Raw genomic sequence first — 18,730 nt, forward strand, 5'->3', positions numbered from 1 at the left:
ATAAAAACAAATAAACCACAATTGTACTATTCTCCTATTGGGGTGAAAAAAAATGGGTGAAAAAAGAAGATATATGTTATTTTGCTTTAACATGCATACTATGTGCATGTGAAGTAGAAAACTGGATGGCAAAAGCAACAGAAGAGAAGGGAACTTATTCTATATGCATTGTAGCTTAATAATTTTATATATTAAAATATTTAAAATTATAATTAAAAGGATATTTAAAATACTAATTTTCTTTTAAACAAAGTTAAAAAGTTACTAAATTAAAGATATTTAAAGAAAAAAGAAACATACCTTTGTGGCTTCCATTATAATTTTGTTAATTTTCTCTTTATCTAATCCTTCCATTCCGGCTTTATTATCATTAAGTCCCACCCTTAGCAGAAGATCATCTTTGTAATTGTCATTCTTCTCCTTTGTGCTGTCATTCTTCTCCTCTGTGCTATCCATGGTGTAAACTTAAAGTAAAAAAAAAAGTTAAGGTTAAAATGGCTTTTTTGGGAGAGGGGTGGACATTTAAAAGTTAAAATGATATAGAAATCAGCAAAATAAAAATGACAGTTAAGATTTTTTGGCTATGGAGAAATAATTATTACTCAGATTTTAAAATTATTATTCCAAGATTACCATACTCTTGGAGGGAAGAAAGGAATCAACATTTCCTGCCAACCTATGCTAGCCACTATGCTTGGTGCTTTACACTTGAATTTTACACAGCAGCCCTGAAAGGTAGATATTATTATTATTATTTTTTTTTTTTTGCAGTACGCAGGCCTCTCACTGTTGTGGTCTCTCCCGTTGCGGAGCACAGGCTCCGGAAGCGCAGGCCCAGCGGCCATGGCTCATGGGCCCAGCTGCTCCTCAGTATGTGGGATCCTCCCGGACCGGGGCACAAACCCGGGTCCCCTGCATCGGCAGGCAGACTCTCAGCCACTGCGTCACCAGGGAAGCCCAAAGCTAGATATTATTATTCCCAATATAAAGAGAAAAGAAACCTAAGTTTTAGAACATGCCTAGCAACACAAATTTGATAATAAGTGACAACATCTGTGTCCGACAGTTCATGTTTTTCCCATATTAATACACTGTATAAGAAATAAATACAAAATAAGTTTCCATGCCTAACATTAAGATCAAAAACATTTATTACCTACTGTTTGCAGAATTCTATTCTTAAATCAGTGAAAAAATATAGGAAGAAATATCTATCTACTTCCAGGAAATCATTACATTTTACAATGTTATGTCACTTCTAAGATTAATTTCAAATAATAATTCTTTAGTGTCTTTATATAATTCTTTATAATTTACCTTCACATACATTCACTTTTAAAAACAATTATTACAACCATGCAAAGTAGACTTGCTCATTCTCATGTTAGGGAGAAAGAAATTTGAATTTCAGGAAGGTTAAGTGAATTGCCCATCACAATGGGTAATTATGATAATAATTGATAATAAGCAATTGTGATAATTATCTGATAATATGCAAAAGAACTAGGATTTCAATCCAAGTCTTCTTACTCCAAGTCTAAAGCAGCTACCATGACATCACAGCTACCTCCAATTTGGGGCTCACTTATACTACAAATAAATGGCCAGGTGAATATCTGCCATGAATCTACAACAAATTATGGCAGTGATTTCTCATTTGCATGATTTACAGAGGGTTCACTTATTCTACTCTGCCTTGAGGACCTTCCCTCCCCACCGCTCCCGTCCTCTACCCTTCCCTTCTTTTCTTTTCTTTCTATTTAACATCCATCACCATATATAGTTGTTTTTTTTTTCGTGTGATGAAAACTTTTAAGATCTACACTCTTAGCAACTTTCAAGTATACAATACAGTATTAACTATAGTCACCATGCTGTACATCTCCATGACATTTTATAATTGAAAGTTTATACCTTTTGATTCCCTTTACCTATTTCCCCCATCCCCCTATCCTTCACCCCTCCCATCCACACCCCATCCCTGCCACTGGCAACCACCAATCTGTTCTCTGTGAGTTGTTTTTTGTTTTTGTTTTTAGATTCCACATATAAGTGAGTCATACAGTATTTGAATTTCTCTGACTTATTTCACTTAGCATTAATGACCTCAAGAGGACCTTTTCTTGATAGCTGCTTCCATTTTTGACACCAGCAAAGAATAAAATAAATTATGGAAGGAAATTTGAATACTGTGATTATTAGTGACAGTCCCATTAGAACAAAAAAAGTGAATAACACAGTAGTTCTCAAACTTTGTGACACATTAGAGGGATGTCTGGAGGGATCTTAAAACGCCGGATGGCCAGGTTGTATCCCATACCAAATAAATCAGAAATTCTGGGAGTAGGAGCCAGATACCAGTATTTTTAAGAGATGCCCAAATAATTCCAGTGTGCCCTAAAGTATTGGAACCACTAGTGATGTTGTTTCTAGGTACCTAAGGGAATATAGGTTGATTTTCTGTTCTTATCATTTGAATTCTTTTCTCTTCAGCTTTCACATTCAGCCTAATATTAACCTGTATTTTGCCTTATGCTTTAGTAATCCAATAATTTATCATTTTCTAGTAAAACAGGTGAATGTAATTCATTCATAATTTCCCCAAACCAACACTACTGAAGAGGGAAGAGGCTAAATACAGACATCCTACATTTAAGCTGCCTTGTCCTTTAAATGTTAAAATGTACGAAAGGAAAAGAAACAATTATTGAATGCCTGCTACTTCACATATAGTATATTACTTAGCCCCAAAACTCTGAGAATTGGTTTTGGTCCTTAATTGGCGAGAAGAACTGGGCTACCAGCAATACTGGCGCCAGGCAAAGTTGTGAGATAGGTAAAGTTAGTTTTCATTACCTTGCTGCCTTTTTTTTTTTTTTGGCCGCACTGAGTGGCTTGTGGGGATATTAGTTCCCCAACCAGGGATCAAACCTGGGCCCTTGGCAGTGAGAGCCCGGAGCCCTAACCACTGAACCGCCAGGAAATTCCCACCTTGCTGCCTTGTTGATTGATGCCCCATCACCAGGTAACATACATCCAGTTTCACGGGCACAGACTTACTATCATCTACATGCTAATGACTTGCAAGTTTATAGCTCTAGTCCAAATGCCTGCCTGACATCTCAAATTTAGCAAGTCTGAAATTGACCTTCTCATCTGCCTCCATCCCCAAAACCAGCTCTAATTTCAGCTTTCCTCATCTCAGCTGAGGGCAACTCTAATCCCCTCCAATTGCTCATGCAAAAAACCTTGTAGTGATTCTTGACTCTCCTCTTTATCACACCCCACATCCAAACTGTCAGGAAATCCTGTGGGCTCTACTTTCAAAATGCACCCTGAATGTAACCTCCTCTCACTATTTTCACTGCTTTCACACTAGTCTGAACCACCATTATTTCTTGCCTGGATTATTGCAACAGCAATAATCTTAAATAGTCTCTGTTCCTACCCTTGCCCTCCTATAGTCAATTATCAACACAGTAGCCTAACTGATTCTTCTAAATCATGAGTTAGGTCATATCACTCCTCTAATAAAAACTGTACAATGGCACCTCATCTCACTCCAGTATAAAACCCCAAATCTTTACTGAATCTGTATCCCTATTACCTGTCTATCCCTATTACCTGTACCCTATTACCTGTCTACCCTCATACCTAATACTCTCCCCCTAGCTCACTGCTTTCCAACTTTGCTGTTCCTCAAATCAGCGAGGCACACTCTGACCTGGAGGCCTTTTGCACTGGCTGTTCCTTCCTCCTCGAGGGTTCTCTGGCCAGATATCCTCTTGTCTAAACCCCCTTATCTCCTTCAAGTCTTGGCTTAAATGTCACCTTCTTAATAAGGGCATATCCTGACTTCCCTATTTAAAATTGTAGCCTGATTATCCCTCCTACACCCTCTTTCCAATGCCCCATTGCTTTTCATAGTTTACTTACTTATTATGTTTATTGTCTACCTCTCCTGTGAAAATGTAAGTTCCATGAGGGCAGGGAACTTTTTCCCCCACTGATGTATACCAAATGCCTCAAACAGTGCTTGGCACAGAGTAGGTGGTCAACAAACATTTGTTAAATGATCAAACTCAGTTTATATCATTTTCTCATTCTTTTATTCACATAGCAAGTTCACATAATCACATTAAAAGATTGGGAGAAAAACTGCTTTTCTGAAGTTAATTTAAAAATACTTTGTTTTCCCTTATTTCAATATTACATATGTAAGGACAAGTATATGAGCTTAACCACTTTTGATTTTATAAGCCTTATTTTCCTATGATATTTCATGGTTAAATTGGTTTATTAAAGCTTTCAGGACTTCTCTTATAAGAATATTTTGAATTTACATATTAGAATGTTTGCTAGGCTCCATTAATATTAAAAAATTCTAGCTCGTACAGTATTTGAATTTCTCTGACTTATTTCACTTAGCATTAATGACCTCAAGAGGACCTTTTCTTGATAGCTGCTTCCATTTTTGACACCAGCAAAGAATAAAATAAATTATGGAAGGAAATTTGAATACTGTGATTATTAGTGACAGTCCCATTAGAACAAAAAAAGTGAATAACACAGTAGTTCTCAAACTTTGTGACACATTAGAGGGATGTCTGGAGGGATCTTAAAACGCCGGATGGCCAGGTTGTATCCCATACCAAATAAATCAGAAATTCTGGGAGTAGGAGCCAGATACCAGTATTTTTAAGAGATGCCCAAATAATTCCAGTGTGCCCTAAAGTATTGGAACCACTAGTGATGTTGTTTCTAGGTACCTAAGGGAATATAGGTTGATTTTCTGTTCTTATCATTTGAATTCTTTTCTCTTCAGCTTTCACATTCAGCCTAATATTAACCTGTATTTTGCCTTATGCTTTAGTAATCCAATAATTTATCATTTTCTAGTAAAACAGGTGAATGTAATTCATTCATAATTTCCCCAAACCAACACTACTGAAGAGGGAAGAGGCTAAATACAGACATCCTACATTTAAGCTGCCTTGTCCTTTAAATGTTAAAATGTACGAAAGGAAAAGAAACAATTATTGAATGCCTGCTACTTCACATATAGTATATTACTTAGCCCCAAAACTCTGAGAATTGGTTTTGGTCCTTAATTGGCGAGAAGAACTGGGCTACCAGCAATACTGGCGCCAGGCAAAGTTGTGAGATAGGTAAAGTTAGTTTTCATTACCTTGCTGCCTTTTTTTTTTTTTTGGCCGCACTGAGTGGCTTGTGGGGATATTAGTTCCCCAACCAGGGATCAAACCTGGGCCCTTGGCAGTGAGAGCCCGGAGCCCTAACCACTGAACCGCCAGGAAATTCCCACCTTGCTGCCTTGTTGATTGATGCCCCATCACCAGGTAACATACATCCAGTTTCACGGGCACAGACTTACTATCATCTACATGCTAATGACTTGCAAGTTTATAGCTCTAGTCCAAATGCCTGCCTGACATCTCAAATTTAGCAAGTCTGAAATTGACCTTCTCATCTGCCTCCATCCCCAAAACCAGCTCTAATTTCAGCTTTCCTCATCTCAGCTGAGGGCAACTCTAATCCCCTCCAATTGCTCATGCAAAAAACCTTGTAGTGATTCTTGACTCTCCTCTTTATCACACCCCACATCCAAACTGTCAGGAAATCCTGTGGGCTCTACTTTCAAAATGCACCCTGAATGTAACCTCCTCTCACTATTTTCACTGCTTTCACACTAGTCTGAACCACCATTATTTCTTGCCTGGATTATTGCAACAGCAATAATCTTAAATAGTCTCTGTTCCTACCCTTGCCCTCCTATAGTCAATTATCAACACAGTAGCCTAACTGATTCTTCTAAATCATGAGTTAGGTCATATCACTCCTCTAATAAAAACTGTACAATGGCACCTCATCTCACTCCAGTATAAAACCCCAAATCTTTACTGAATCTGTATCCCTATTACCTGTCTATCCCTATTACCTGTACCCTATTACCTGTCTACCCTCATACCTAATACTCTCCCCCTAGCTCACTGCTTTCCAACTTTGCTGTTCCTCAAATCAGCGAGGCACACTCTGACCTGGAGGCCTTTTGCACTGGCTGTTCCTTCCTCCTCGAGGGTTCTCTGGCCAGATATCCTCTTGTCTAAACCCCCTTATCTCCTTCAAGTCTTGGCTTAAATGTCACCTTCTTAATAAGGGCATATCCTGACTTCCCTATTTAAAATTGTAGCCTGATTATCCCTCCTACACCCTCTTTCCAATGCCCCATTGCTTTTCATAGTTTACTTACTTATTATGTTTATTGTCTACCTCTCCTGTGAAAATGTAAGTTCCATGAGGGCAGGGAACTTTTTCCCCCACTGATGTATACCAAATGCCTCAAACAGTGCTTGGCACAGAGTAGGTGGTCAACAAACATTTGTTAAATGATCAAACTCAGTTTATATCATTTTCTCATTCTTTTATTCACATAGCAAGTTCACATAATCACATTAAAAGATTGGGAGAAAAACTGCTTTTCTGAAGTTAATTTAAAAATACTTTGTTTTCCCTTATTTCAATATTACATATGTAAGGACAAGTATATGAGCTTAACCACTTTTGATTTTATAAGCCTTATTTTCCTATGATATTTCATGGTTAAATTGGTTTATTAAAGCTTTCAGGACTTCTCTTATAAGAATATTTTGAATTTACATATTAGAATGTTTGCTAGGCTCCATTAATATTAAAAAATTCTAGCTGGTATTTCTACTTTGGGAAATTAAGTTACTTTGTTAAATTTAATTTGTTTGATTAATATTTTTCAATTATATCTAAATCTAACAAAAATCAATGGACAAAGGTAATAACATACTAAGTTTTAGTATACTTGGATCTCTATGAGTTCCTTTTGGTACTATCATTTGTGTTACTATGGTGAGTCTGCTTTTGTTGTTATTGGTTAGTATTTCTGTTATTTTCAAATTTCTAAAATTTCTCATTAGCACTGGTTATCTGTATTCTTCCCATTAGTGCTGAGTTTCTTTATCTAGAAGTCCACAAATTGAAAGGGGGAGCTTCTAGCAGAGATGATCACATAATATAACAAAGTATGATAAATTCCATATTTTTCTGGGAAGTGAGATTTAGTACTACTTCAAATGGCTTTGTACGGACAGCATATAATGGAAGTGCCTAGTATGATGTCTGGTACATGATAAACTCACAATCAATACTTATTATTTATTATTGTTATTAAAGTTAAGCCAAATTTCCAGAGCTGTGAAAATCACTAGTCCTACTTTTCTTACTTCGCTCTTTAAGATAAAGAGACTCTAAAAGGGAACAGGGTACACTGTGAGCATCCTTGAGAAAAAGCTAATGTTCACAGATCATATAGATGAATTTTGTTTTGCTTCCAAAGAAGTATTTGTCCTACGATTACTATGCACTCACATATAGTCACATATATAGTCCCAAGGTCTATGAATGGATATAACTGTGACTTACAAACAAAAAAATTTTTTGAGAAAGAGAATAGTCAAACATTTTTATAGTTCAATATTACAGAATACAGTCTGTTAACTTCAATTCAGAAGCTGCACAAACAGTAATGCACACCTCAAAGGAAAGAACTTTGGGTTCCTGTGGTTTAGCATATTGGTTTAAAAGCACATTTTCTCTGAAAATATTCAAATTCTTCCAGTCTGATTCTACCACTGACTATTCTGGTTACCAGTTTAAAAATGTAAGGGCAACCTCTGTTTTGGTGATAGTAAGAAAGGAAAATTAGAATTTTTCAGAAGGAATTCTAAGAAAGAAGTTTTCTGTGGTAGGGTTCCTCCTCCGTATAAAAACCACACAAAACTATGTAAACAGTATCAAAAGTGCTTAGCATATTGTCCAAAGTCACCTGGAATTAATCTACCAGGAAACAGGTAAAATATACTAAGGGTAACAGAGAGAGAGAAGGAGAGGATCAAGCAGGAGGGGAAGGAAGAGGGGAAAGAGGAGGAGGGAAAACTGAACTATAGTAGGCTCCCAGACAGAGCTTGCTTCCTACTTCTAACATACTGTAAATAACCAAACTCAATAACCACCACCACCCCCGAAAACCTTTATATGTCTTAAGAACAAATATTATTTTTAAATCCCTCAAATGTTCAAATATTTAATATCTGAACAGATTAAGCACCCACTATAAAACTTCAGACTGTGGTTAAATGTTCTTTTTACAATCTACACTTAAATACAGTGAATTAAATGTATCAAATTAAGAATATTACTCTAATTTTAATGTAGTAATTTCCAAATTAATGCCTGACTTAAAGTTTCTTTATCATTTTCATTTCTTTTTTATTATTATTATTTTTTTTTTCTTGCGGTACGCGGGCCTCTCACTGTTGTGGCCTCTCCCGTTGCGGAGCACAGGCTCTGGACGCGCAGGCTCAGTGGCCATGGCTCACGGGCCCAGCCGCTCCGCAGCATGTGGGATCCTCCCGGATCGGGGCACGAACCTGCGTCCCCTGCATCGGCAGGTGAACTCTCAACCACTGCACCACCAGGGAAGACCTCATTTTCATTTCTTATAAAAAAGTTTTTTAAATTTTCAAGAAAATTAAAAAATCACAACCCCAAGACTTTAACAGATTAATTTGTTAACATGTTCCTCTCCAATTATTTTACACACACATATATGAACATATATACTCAAACTGCATGCCTACAATTTTTTAAAGAAATTAACATTTAAAAAATAAATTTATTTATTTAATTTATTTTTGGCTGTGTTGGGTCTTCATTGCTGTGCACGGGCTTTCTCTAGTTGCGGCGAGCGGCGGCTACTCTTCGTTGCGTCACACGGGCTTCTCATTGCAGTAGCTTCTCTTGTTGTGGAGCATGGGCTCTAGATGCACAGACTTCAGTAGCCGTGGCACATGGGCTCAGTAATTGTGGCTCGCGGGCTCTAGAGCCCAGGCTCAGTAGTTGTGGCACATGGGCTTAGTTGCTCCACGTGGGATCTTCCTGGACCAGGGCTTGAACCTCTATCCCCTGCATTGGCAGGCGGATTCTTAGCCACTGTGCCACCAGGGAAGTCTCTACAATTTCTATATGATGGGAATTAAAGTACAGAGGCACCTCTGTATTTTTAGCTTTAGTTTTTTATATCTTTTCAAAATAAGATGTACAAAAATTTCAAAATTATTTGAGATAGGATTATTTGCAATATTTAAAAATTTATGTGTATCACTGAAATAACAGAAATTATGTAACCCCACAGATCTTAAACCAAGGGGATGTATGCTAAAAGAAAACTTAAGTTGGGAGTTCTCTGGCGGTCCAGTGGTTAGGACTTGGCGCTTTCACTGCTGTCCCCTGGGTTCAATCCCTGGTTCAGGAACTAAGATCCCATAAGCCACATGGCTTGGCCAAAAAAACCCTCAACCTTTCACCAAGGATTTAAGGTCTATTCTTTAAGAGAGAACCATGCATATATTCTCTTCAATTGTCTTTTTCCTTCCTGAGTTGCCTATTAATTTAATTTATTTCAAAGATGAATGAGACAGAAGGCAGTCAAAAACCCTACACTCTACATAATCCTACAGATGTATAACATTCGCACTTAGAGAATAATAAATTGAAATTATCTGCTTCTTAGTACAGAATGAAATATATCCTGATACAAAACACATTAACTAAACATCAGTTCAGGGACTTCCTTGGCAGTCCAGTGGTTAAGGTTCCACACTTCCAATGCAGAGGGCACAGGTTTGACCCCTGGTTGGGATACTAAGAGCCCACATGCTGTGTGGTGTGGCCAAAAAAAAAAAAAAAAAAATCAGTTCAAAGGTAAATTCCCAAAGCTCAGTTTATACATTCCTATTCTGATGATGAGTTGCATATTTTGTAAAAAGTCTTCCAGGTTCTTTAACAAGGAAAACTTTGTTTATACTCACACAAAGGAGGTAGGCCAAGAGGTTCTTTCGTTGGGTATTAGATCAAGTCAGCAAAAATATTTACTTTTGTAGACGTGATACCAAACAGATTAATTGTTTTAGTTGAGGTATATAGTAAAGCATACAAACCTTCAGGGATAGTTGAATACATATGGTCTTAGAAAAGGAGGAAAAGGTTCTCTTGTGGTACCATTTGGGTACTGTAATAATTTTTAAAATTCTACAATCTCAAATGCTACCATTTTAATATAGAATTGCATAAGAAGCCAGGATAATAAGGGAAGGTTACACCACTAGTAGGAAATTTCAACTATTATATTATCACTATACTATCTCCTATATTATTGGAAGGAAAATATTTAATAAAGTCAGAAAGAGTTGTACAGGATATTATTTTATTTTCCTATCCTGGGAAAATGATCACTTCAATTACCCCCTCTGCCAAATGGCTCCAATTTTTTCTGAGCCCTAATCTTGATCCACTGCTGATTTCTTAAATTTCTCATAGCTCTAACAGTCTACGGCAGGAGTTTAAAATATTTTTAGCAACGTAACCCTTTCACATGAAATCACAAACTTTTCCTTAAATCTTTGTTCTACAAATGCTGTACAGCTTTCTTATAATTTCTTCATATATATTCTATCACTAAAGTAAAAGAATAGGTAGCCTAAAGAAAAGGAAAAGTTAATAATAACATTCATTTCTTTGGTTCTCCTGATTCCTTAGAAATACCTGTGTGAACACTGATATATACTGAAATTGTTACCAACTCCAAGACTGAACTAACAGTTTTCAGCTGACAATTGTTTACTATTGATGAATTTTAAAAGATGGTTTCCATAAGAAGTCAGGCTCTAAAAATCATTATTATTATGTTTTCTTCCTGGTCTCATACATGCCTGAAAACCAGAAACAAAAACTTAAATTAAACATCCAGAAAATCTGCCAATCATAGGAAAAAAAAATTAGTAAGAAGTTGTGATTTTGTAGTAGTTAACCCAAAATGATTTAAAATATATCCACATGCCTCCCCCCCACCCTAATAAATAAAAAACTCCATAAGTATCTGACTTTTGTTCAGATTATACTCTGTTAAAAGAACTTTGGTTTTAAAAATTAACAACCTATTTGTAAACTATTACTAACATAGTTATGAAAATACATTTAAATAGACATGACATAGAAGAGCATCTGATAACAATGGATCTGGAATTTATATTAAATTAGCAAAAATAATTATTCTTGATGAGATGATCTCTTTCAGGGTTATATGCTATAAATGGGGGGGTAATAATGATTTGGTTTTAGTGATACTAAATTTGCTCTGAAGCATCAAATAACATTAAAGGAAGGTTTGTGAAAGGAGCATAAATTTAAAAACCCTTGCAAAACACTGAGCTAGAATAATTTATTAAACTATCATCTCTTATACAATAAGTCATTTATGTTAACTAATGTTATTAACCCATAAAAGCAAAAGTAGTCCAGACTTACTGATACCTATTTTTTTCATAACTAGATCTAAATATGCTAACTGCTTATTTTAATATTCAGAAGACTTAATAAAAAGAGTTCAGTTCTAAGAGGAATTTTGACACAGTGCAAAAAGTATGTGCTTTGGGGGCTTCCCTGGTGGCACAGTGGTTAAGAATCTGCCTGCCAGTGCAGGGCACATGGGTTCGAGCCCTGGTCTGGGAAGATCCCACATGCTGTGGAGCAACTAAGCCCGTATGCCACAACTACTGAGCCTGTGCTCTAGAGCCCGTGAGCTACAACTACTGAGCCCACGTGCAACAACTATTGCTGAAGCCCGCATGCCTAGAGCCCATGCTCTGCAACAAGAGAAGCCACTGCAATGAGAAGCCTGCGCACTGCAATGAGTAGCCCCCACTGGCCGCAACTAAAGAAAGCCTGAGCGCAGCAACAAAGACCCAACACAGCCAAATATGAATAAATAAATAAATTTATTTAAAAAAAAAGAGTATGTGCTTTGAAGCCAGAAAGACCTGAACTGAAACTTAAACTGTGAAACTTAACTAAATTGTGTCTTCTTAGGCAATTTATGTGATTTCAAGGTGTATGAATCTTGGTATTCTGCTCTGCAAAACTTACTTTTCAGGGTTTCTGAGGATTAAATGTGTGATATATAAGAGCCCACAGTGCAGTAAACATATAGTATGCATGCAACAAATGTGGAGTCTCTCCTCTCACTTTCATTCTTACTTATTTCTCTAAAATGTGATGAAGCCTACAGGCCTGGCTGTAAATATGAGCCTGTAATCGATTGAGAAATGATAGAAAAATAAGAAAAATCTTCATTACTCAATAAATGACAGTGAAAAAAAATCACACACACACTCTCCCTCATCTCCATACACAAAAAATGCCACCTAACTTTAGGGAAGTTGGAAAGAACAAATGGCACCCACCCTTTGGATCCTGTGGAACTCAGTGAACCAAAAGGGAATATTCTTCATGGCATTTAAGGCTATACCACTGACATGATCCTAAAATTCAAGTCAAGATACCAAGCAATTATATTTTAGTTTACCTTAAGTGTATGAATATAATATTAAGGTAATCAAGTCTAGACATATTTGAAATTTCAATATTAATACCTAATGTTGAATTCAATCTCATAATGATTAACTTGTATGAATGTACTGTCATGTTTGGCATGGCTGATTTAAAAATCACATATATTACTGTCTAGAATATGTACAGAAATACTTTATATTAATGAAGGTTGACAAATAAATGCATTTTTAATATTAAAAAAATCACATTAATATACTTGTAAGAATAAATCAAGTTTTCAGAGTAAGGTTTTTAATTAAATTCCAGAATATTCCCAAGACAATCTCTGGAACTCTAGTTTAGAACATGTATATTCTAAAAATGTAAATATCTGCTAAATGCTCACATTAACAAATAATTTTCATCCCTTAATCTAAAAATGCACTTGTATTATATAACCTTCACAGGTAAGCAAGATGTATCTCTGCCTCTGTAGGACACCGTAATTTTCTTTAAAAAAGGAAAATGAATCCCTTGCTTTGGTTTCCTTATGGAATTTTTCTTTTTGATTTCCAATCTAATAATCATTGGAAATGTTTCTACCTTCCTTACCAGCCTGAAAGGTTGGGAGTCAAGCAGACTCTGAAAACAGCATCCATTTATTTCAACAGAGATTAGAAGCACATAACTTGTTACCTCCTTTACTCAAAGGTTTAGAGCTAAGACTAATAGCAACCTTGTTTTGGGACTTAAAATCTGGCTTCTTGCTATGTGATTATAATTATAAACTGTTAAAATAAAGTATTGGTTTTTACTAAAGGGAGAACTTCAATTTATCAGATTTCAGAATTTTAAACCATAATGGCATTAGCATATTTGTAAAACCTACTAAGTTAATATTTTTGCCAAAAAGCCCCTGCCCAATGCCAGTAAATTATGGTTAGCTAACCCTGCTATTAAATCTGCACATGATATAAAATTATGAAAATTGGTCAAGCGTTGACAGTAGCTTGAGGCATGTGAAGCACTCATTTCTTTACTGCCAAGTACAACAAGAAACAAAATTTCATTTATAAATGAAATACCCATTTCCTAATACTACTAAAATAATTATCTTTAATAATACTTCACAGATGCTAGGAAAAACAAGAAAAAGGCACAACAAAAAAATACTATGTGCAATTCAATGACCCACTTCTTAAAGACAGAATACAGCAGAAGTGATAAGATGTCATTCCCAAGAATGGGTTATAAAACAATGTGACGTCTATCTCGAATATTCTCATTCTCACTTGGATTACTCACTCTGGGGAAGTCAGCTGCCATGTGAAGCAGCCCTGCGAGGAGCTCCATGTGTGTGAGCTTAGAAGTCGATCCTCCTCCAATCAAGTCTTCAGATAAGACTTCAGCCCTGCATAAGAGCTTGACTGCAACCTTATGAGCCACAGGCACTCAGTTAAGCCCCACCAGGATTCTTGATGCATAGAAACGGTGAGATAGTTAACATATATACTTTTAAATATATATATATATTTACAGCTTACTATCAAATTTTGTAATTATCTCAGCATGGAACACCACCAGTCTACAGACCACATTTTGAGTAGCAGTGCTTTAAAACAGCTGTTTTCCTTCTTCCCTCCTTCCTTCTACCCTTCCCTCCTTCCTTACTTCCTTTCCTTCTTTCCTTCTTTCTTTCTTCCTTTCTTTCCTTCCTCCTTTTGCTGCCCCACGCAGCTTGTAGCATCTTAGTTCCCAGAGTCCTAACCACTGGACCACCAAGGAACTCCCCATTTTCATTTGAATAAAGGTGAAAACTGAAAACATACTAATAAACTGATCAACTAAGTAACTTTTATGCCAAATAACTTTTTGTCCTAGAATCTGTGCAAAAAAAATTAGGCAATATTTTTTATACTTAGTACAACTAGAATATAAACTTCCAAGAGGGCAAAAACTGGTACAGTGCTAGGTCACTGAGCCTGTTATTTAATACATGTATGCTGAATGAGTGGCTGATGGGCAGATTAATATACAGGAAGCAATAAAATTAATGGTAACACCTCAGTTAAGTCTTTTTAAATGCAATCAAAAGTTAGTATTTGGATCTTACAGTGTTTTACATGCATTATCCTATTTAATTTTCTGGAGAGATGAGGAAACAGAAGTGCAGATTTAGTAAATGTCTTAGATAAGGTCATAGAGATTTGCAACTATTTCAGATCTGGCTTCAAAGCCATCACACTTAACCACTACACTATAAATACAAAGAAGATGAAATAGAAAATTAGTAAAATTAAAAAAAAAAAAGAAGAGTACTTGTTTTGTAGACTGATATGGAAGTAACATCAAAGTGGTGTGAATGATAATAGATAAAATATCATACATTCACTGTAACAGAAAGCACAAGTTAGGGTCTAAATTTATTTTTAAATGACATCATGGTCTTGAAAACTCTCTAAAAGCCTAGGAAGTCTTCAGATGAAGAATATGAAATAATAACAAGAAAACTAAAATAAAATTATGAAAATATGATGTTCATTCAGACTTTTCTAAAAACCAGGAACTTTTGAAAGAGTATCCTGAAATGTGAGAAACACTATACAAAGAAAAATGCATTTGGGGATCAAATGCAGATCTTCCTAGTGATCCAAAGGGCAATTTCTTCAATAATCATAGCAACTAAAATAAACAGTTCGTTTTTACCAGGCACTGTCTTACCTAATAACTTAAATAAAAATCAATTATCAAAATAAAAGGCCCTACGGACTTCCCTGGTGGCACAGTGGATAAGACTCTGCACTCCCCAATGCAGGGGGCCCTGGTTCGATCCCTGGTCAGGGAACTAGATCCCACTTGCATGGCACAACTAAGAGTTCACATGTCACAACTAAGGAGGCCTGGAGCTGCAACTAAGGAGCCCGCCTGCTGCAACTAAGAACCATTGCAAACAAATAAATAAACATTTTTTTAAAAAAATAAAGTTAATTGTACTTTAATGAAACTGAAAACAAAATGGGTACTGATTATATCTTGAGACCAGAACCTTGTCCCCCCACAAAAATAAATAAATAAATAAAAGGTCCTATATTTCTCCCTAAAGTGACACATGAAATAAAGGGAAAGCATTATTCATAAAAAGAAAGACTTCCTCTGAAAATGAGAGCTTCTTAGGTATGGTCTTGGTACAAGTCAAAGTAGCAGCAAAAATGATTTCTCTTTTACAGTACTGTCAGCCAAACTCTCTAAAGTTGGGGGAAAAAATAAAACAGATGAAAATAGAAAATATGAATAAACAATAACATTTTCTAACAACTTACCATATGCTAGGCAGGTACTAACTGCTTGAGAAGCATTCTCTAATTTATTCTTCATGATTATTCACTAATTTAGATATTATCCCAACAGAGCAAATATTAGTAAAATATATAAGGAAATTGAGGCTTAGAGAATTTATGTAATTCACCCATGATCACAGGAGGTGTCCAGGCTGGAATTCAAATCCAGATTCTGTCTCCAGAGCCCACATTTTAAATCTGTACACTAAATATATAAATACTGCCTAAGATGCCAGTAGGTTTATTTTACCTTCATTCTTTTTTTTTAGGGGGGGTTGTGTTGGGTCTTCGTTGCTGCATGTGGGCTTTCTCTAGTTGTGGTGAGCGGGGGCCACTCTTCATTGCGGTGCGCAGGCTCCTCATTGCAGTGGCTTCTCTTGCTGTGGAGCATGGGCTCTAGGTGCGCAGGCTTCAGTAGTTGTGGTATATGGGCTCTAGGACATGCGGACTTCAGTAGTCGCAGCACGTGGGCTTAGTTGCTCCGCAGCACGTGGGATTTTCACGGACCAGGGACTAACCCTGTGTCCTCTGCATTGGCAAGTGGATTCTCAACCACTGCGCCGCGAGGGAAGTCCCTTACCTTCATTCTTGAAAGATATTTTTATCAGACATAGAATTGAGTTGACAGTTTTTTCTTTCAGTACTTTTCAGATGTCTCTTCACTGTTTTCTAGTCTCCATTGTATCTGTTAAGACCACAGTCATTCAAACTGTTGTTCCTTATATTTGATGTGTCATTTCTTTCTGACTGCTTTCAAGTTTTTCCTCTTAATCTCTGGTTTCAACAGTTTGGTCATGACGTGCCTAGACACACAACTTCCTTCAAAGGACAGATCTAGACCAGGTTCCTATATTCTCCGTGAACAGTTCCTTCTACTCCTGCTTCCTCTTCATCTGCCCTTTTAAAGATCTGAAGGTTTTCTCTGTCTCTGATATGCAGCAGGGCTGCCTTCCTCATCCCCTCCTACCCTCATATTGCATATATTTAATTTTTTTCTCTTTTTCTAAAATTTCCCCTAATGAGAAAGAGAAAAAATGCTTTCCAAGGCTTCAAAAATTCCCAACATTTCTTTTCCAAGACTATGACCTACAAAATTTATTTGAATTATATACCCGAAATATCAAGCATTATACTAATCTTACTCACAATATAGTTTGGGTTCTCATTCCATAAAAAACTAGCAATAATCCCTAGAAAGAAGCAAAGGGCTTTGTGGAGAAGGGCTTTGCCTCTGGAATTTACCAGCGTTTCTTTACTTCGTACATCTTTTAATATGTCTGCTTGAGGCTAAAGTAAATAATAACCCATGTTGGTCATTGATTCCCTTGAATTCCGGTTGATTTTTGATAATCCTCTTAGATCATGATGTATAAAGTATGGTTCCACTGTGAAATGCTTGCTACAATGGGATATACATGATAGCCATGCATTTTTTATGTGAAAAAACCGAAAAATTCTGTTAATATTTTAGATATTTCTAACAAAAATGACCTATTGAGGTGTCCCTAAGGTCAGATATTTATTATATACTTTATACTTTTTTTAAATTACTCTAACTAGTTCAGATTTGGTTATGAAATAAGATTAGAAATGTGGTCATATTAACTCTTGGTATACCACAAAGATCTATTAGACTCAATTGTAGTTTTCGAGTTTTTTTCTTTGAGCAAGTTTATTGTAAGCATTGATATTTCAAATCTTATTCCTTCTTAGGAATCTTCCAAAGAACAAAAAAATTTATTCTTTTTTTATGAGAATAAAATTCACCTCATCTTGCAATTTCTGTAAGGATCTATTTGAATCCTTTGTAAACTGAAGATACATTATGGTGATCTCTATAAACTGAAGATATTTTATGGTATCTTAGGGGTTTTATTCTTCCTATATCTTGTTATTTTATCATCCTAGGAATTATTTAATCATTACTAATCAATTATTTTTTCAAATAATAAGAAAATGGAATGGAACCATCTAGAAAGATGATCTAGTAGTAAAATAAATCATCACTATTACATTGTTCTTCAGTTTTCTTATTGTGTTGCCCATAGTATCATATCTTTGAAAGAAAGTAAAGAGAAGCATAAAGACACTTTTTTTTTTTTTTTTTTTTGTGGTATGCGGGCCTCTCACTGTTGTGGCCTCTCCAGACGCGCAGGCTCAGTGGCCATGGCTCACGGGCCCAGTCGCTCCACGGCATGTGGGATCCTCCTGGACTGGGGCACGAACCCGCGTCCCCTGCATCGGTAGGCGGACTCTCAAGCACTGCGCTACCAGGGAAGCCCCAAGACACTATTTTTGCAGGGTTTTTTTTTGTTTGTTTGTTTTGGGGGGCTTGTTTTTTTGTAGTTTTCATTAAACATAGTTGAGAGTTCTAAATTTTTCATTTTCTGCCCATACTGGCAAGAAGAGGAAATTTGACAGAAGAGTTTCACAATTATCAGACAAATCAGAAGATAAATGTAAAGAGATTAATAGCATTCTAAACTATAATGATGGTGAAATTAATTTTATAAGCAAAATCTCAGACTGAAATTTCAGATGATTCAAATAGATATATTTTCTGAAACTCAAAAATCAATGAGTAAACAATTCACTTTTAAGAATAAAAAGCAAATATGGCATTCCCACCCAGTTTGTCATTCAACAGGAAGGACTTCATCACAGCATATTTTGCAACAAGAATTTGGAATATCCCATTTTGCTAACAGGATGTATGACACTGTTCTTTCAGCCTTTATGATGTTTGTGCACTGTTACTTAATATAGTTTGTAAGTGCACAAATGCTTAATGCAGATATTATACAAAAGGGATAGCAAAGAAATAGATGGTGAAGAAGTGAAAACTTTATTGGCCTTCATTCTAACTAGTGTTTATAAATATAAAAATGAAAATGTTTTACAATTATGAAGGAAAGAAAATTTTTTTTTCTTTGACAAGATTATGAGAGGTCAAAGTT

General features: G+C 36.0%; 1 protein-coding gene across 4 annotated transcripts in view; it reads right to left on the reverse strand.

Annotated features, from left to right (window-relative positions):
* POLK (DNA polymerase kappa) overlaps positions 1-18,730 on the reverse strand; it is a 75,758-nt gene that overhangs the window by 43,491 nt on the left and 13,537 nt on the right. For 2 of the 4 annotated variants that reach the window (XR_004349071.1, XM_032625711.1), the window contains one exon: positions 301-464. Coding sequence is in view for 3 of the 4 variants with exons in the window: in XM_032625711.1 (XP_032481602.1) it covers positions 301-456 (156 nt within the window). In the remaining variant the exon portion in view is untranslated. Of the gene's footprint in view, positions 1-300; positions 465-12,347; positions 12,426-13,740; positions 17,140-18,730 lie in introns of those variants that run through there. The other 2 variants (XM_032625713.1, XM_032625712.1) reach the window with 2 other exon arrangements.

The sequence above is a fragment of the Phocoena sinus genome, chromosome 3, assembly GCF_008692025.1.
Source record: "Phocoena sinus isolate mPhoSin1 chromosome 3, mPhoSin1.pri, whole genome shotgun sequence".
Taxonomy (NCBI): Eukaryota; Metazoa; Chordata; class Mammalia; order Artiodactyla; family Phocoenidae; genus Phocoena; species Phocoena sinus.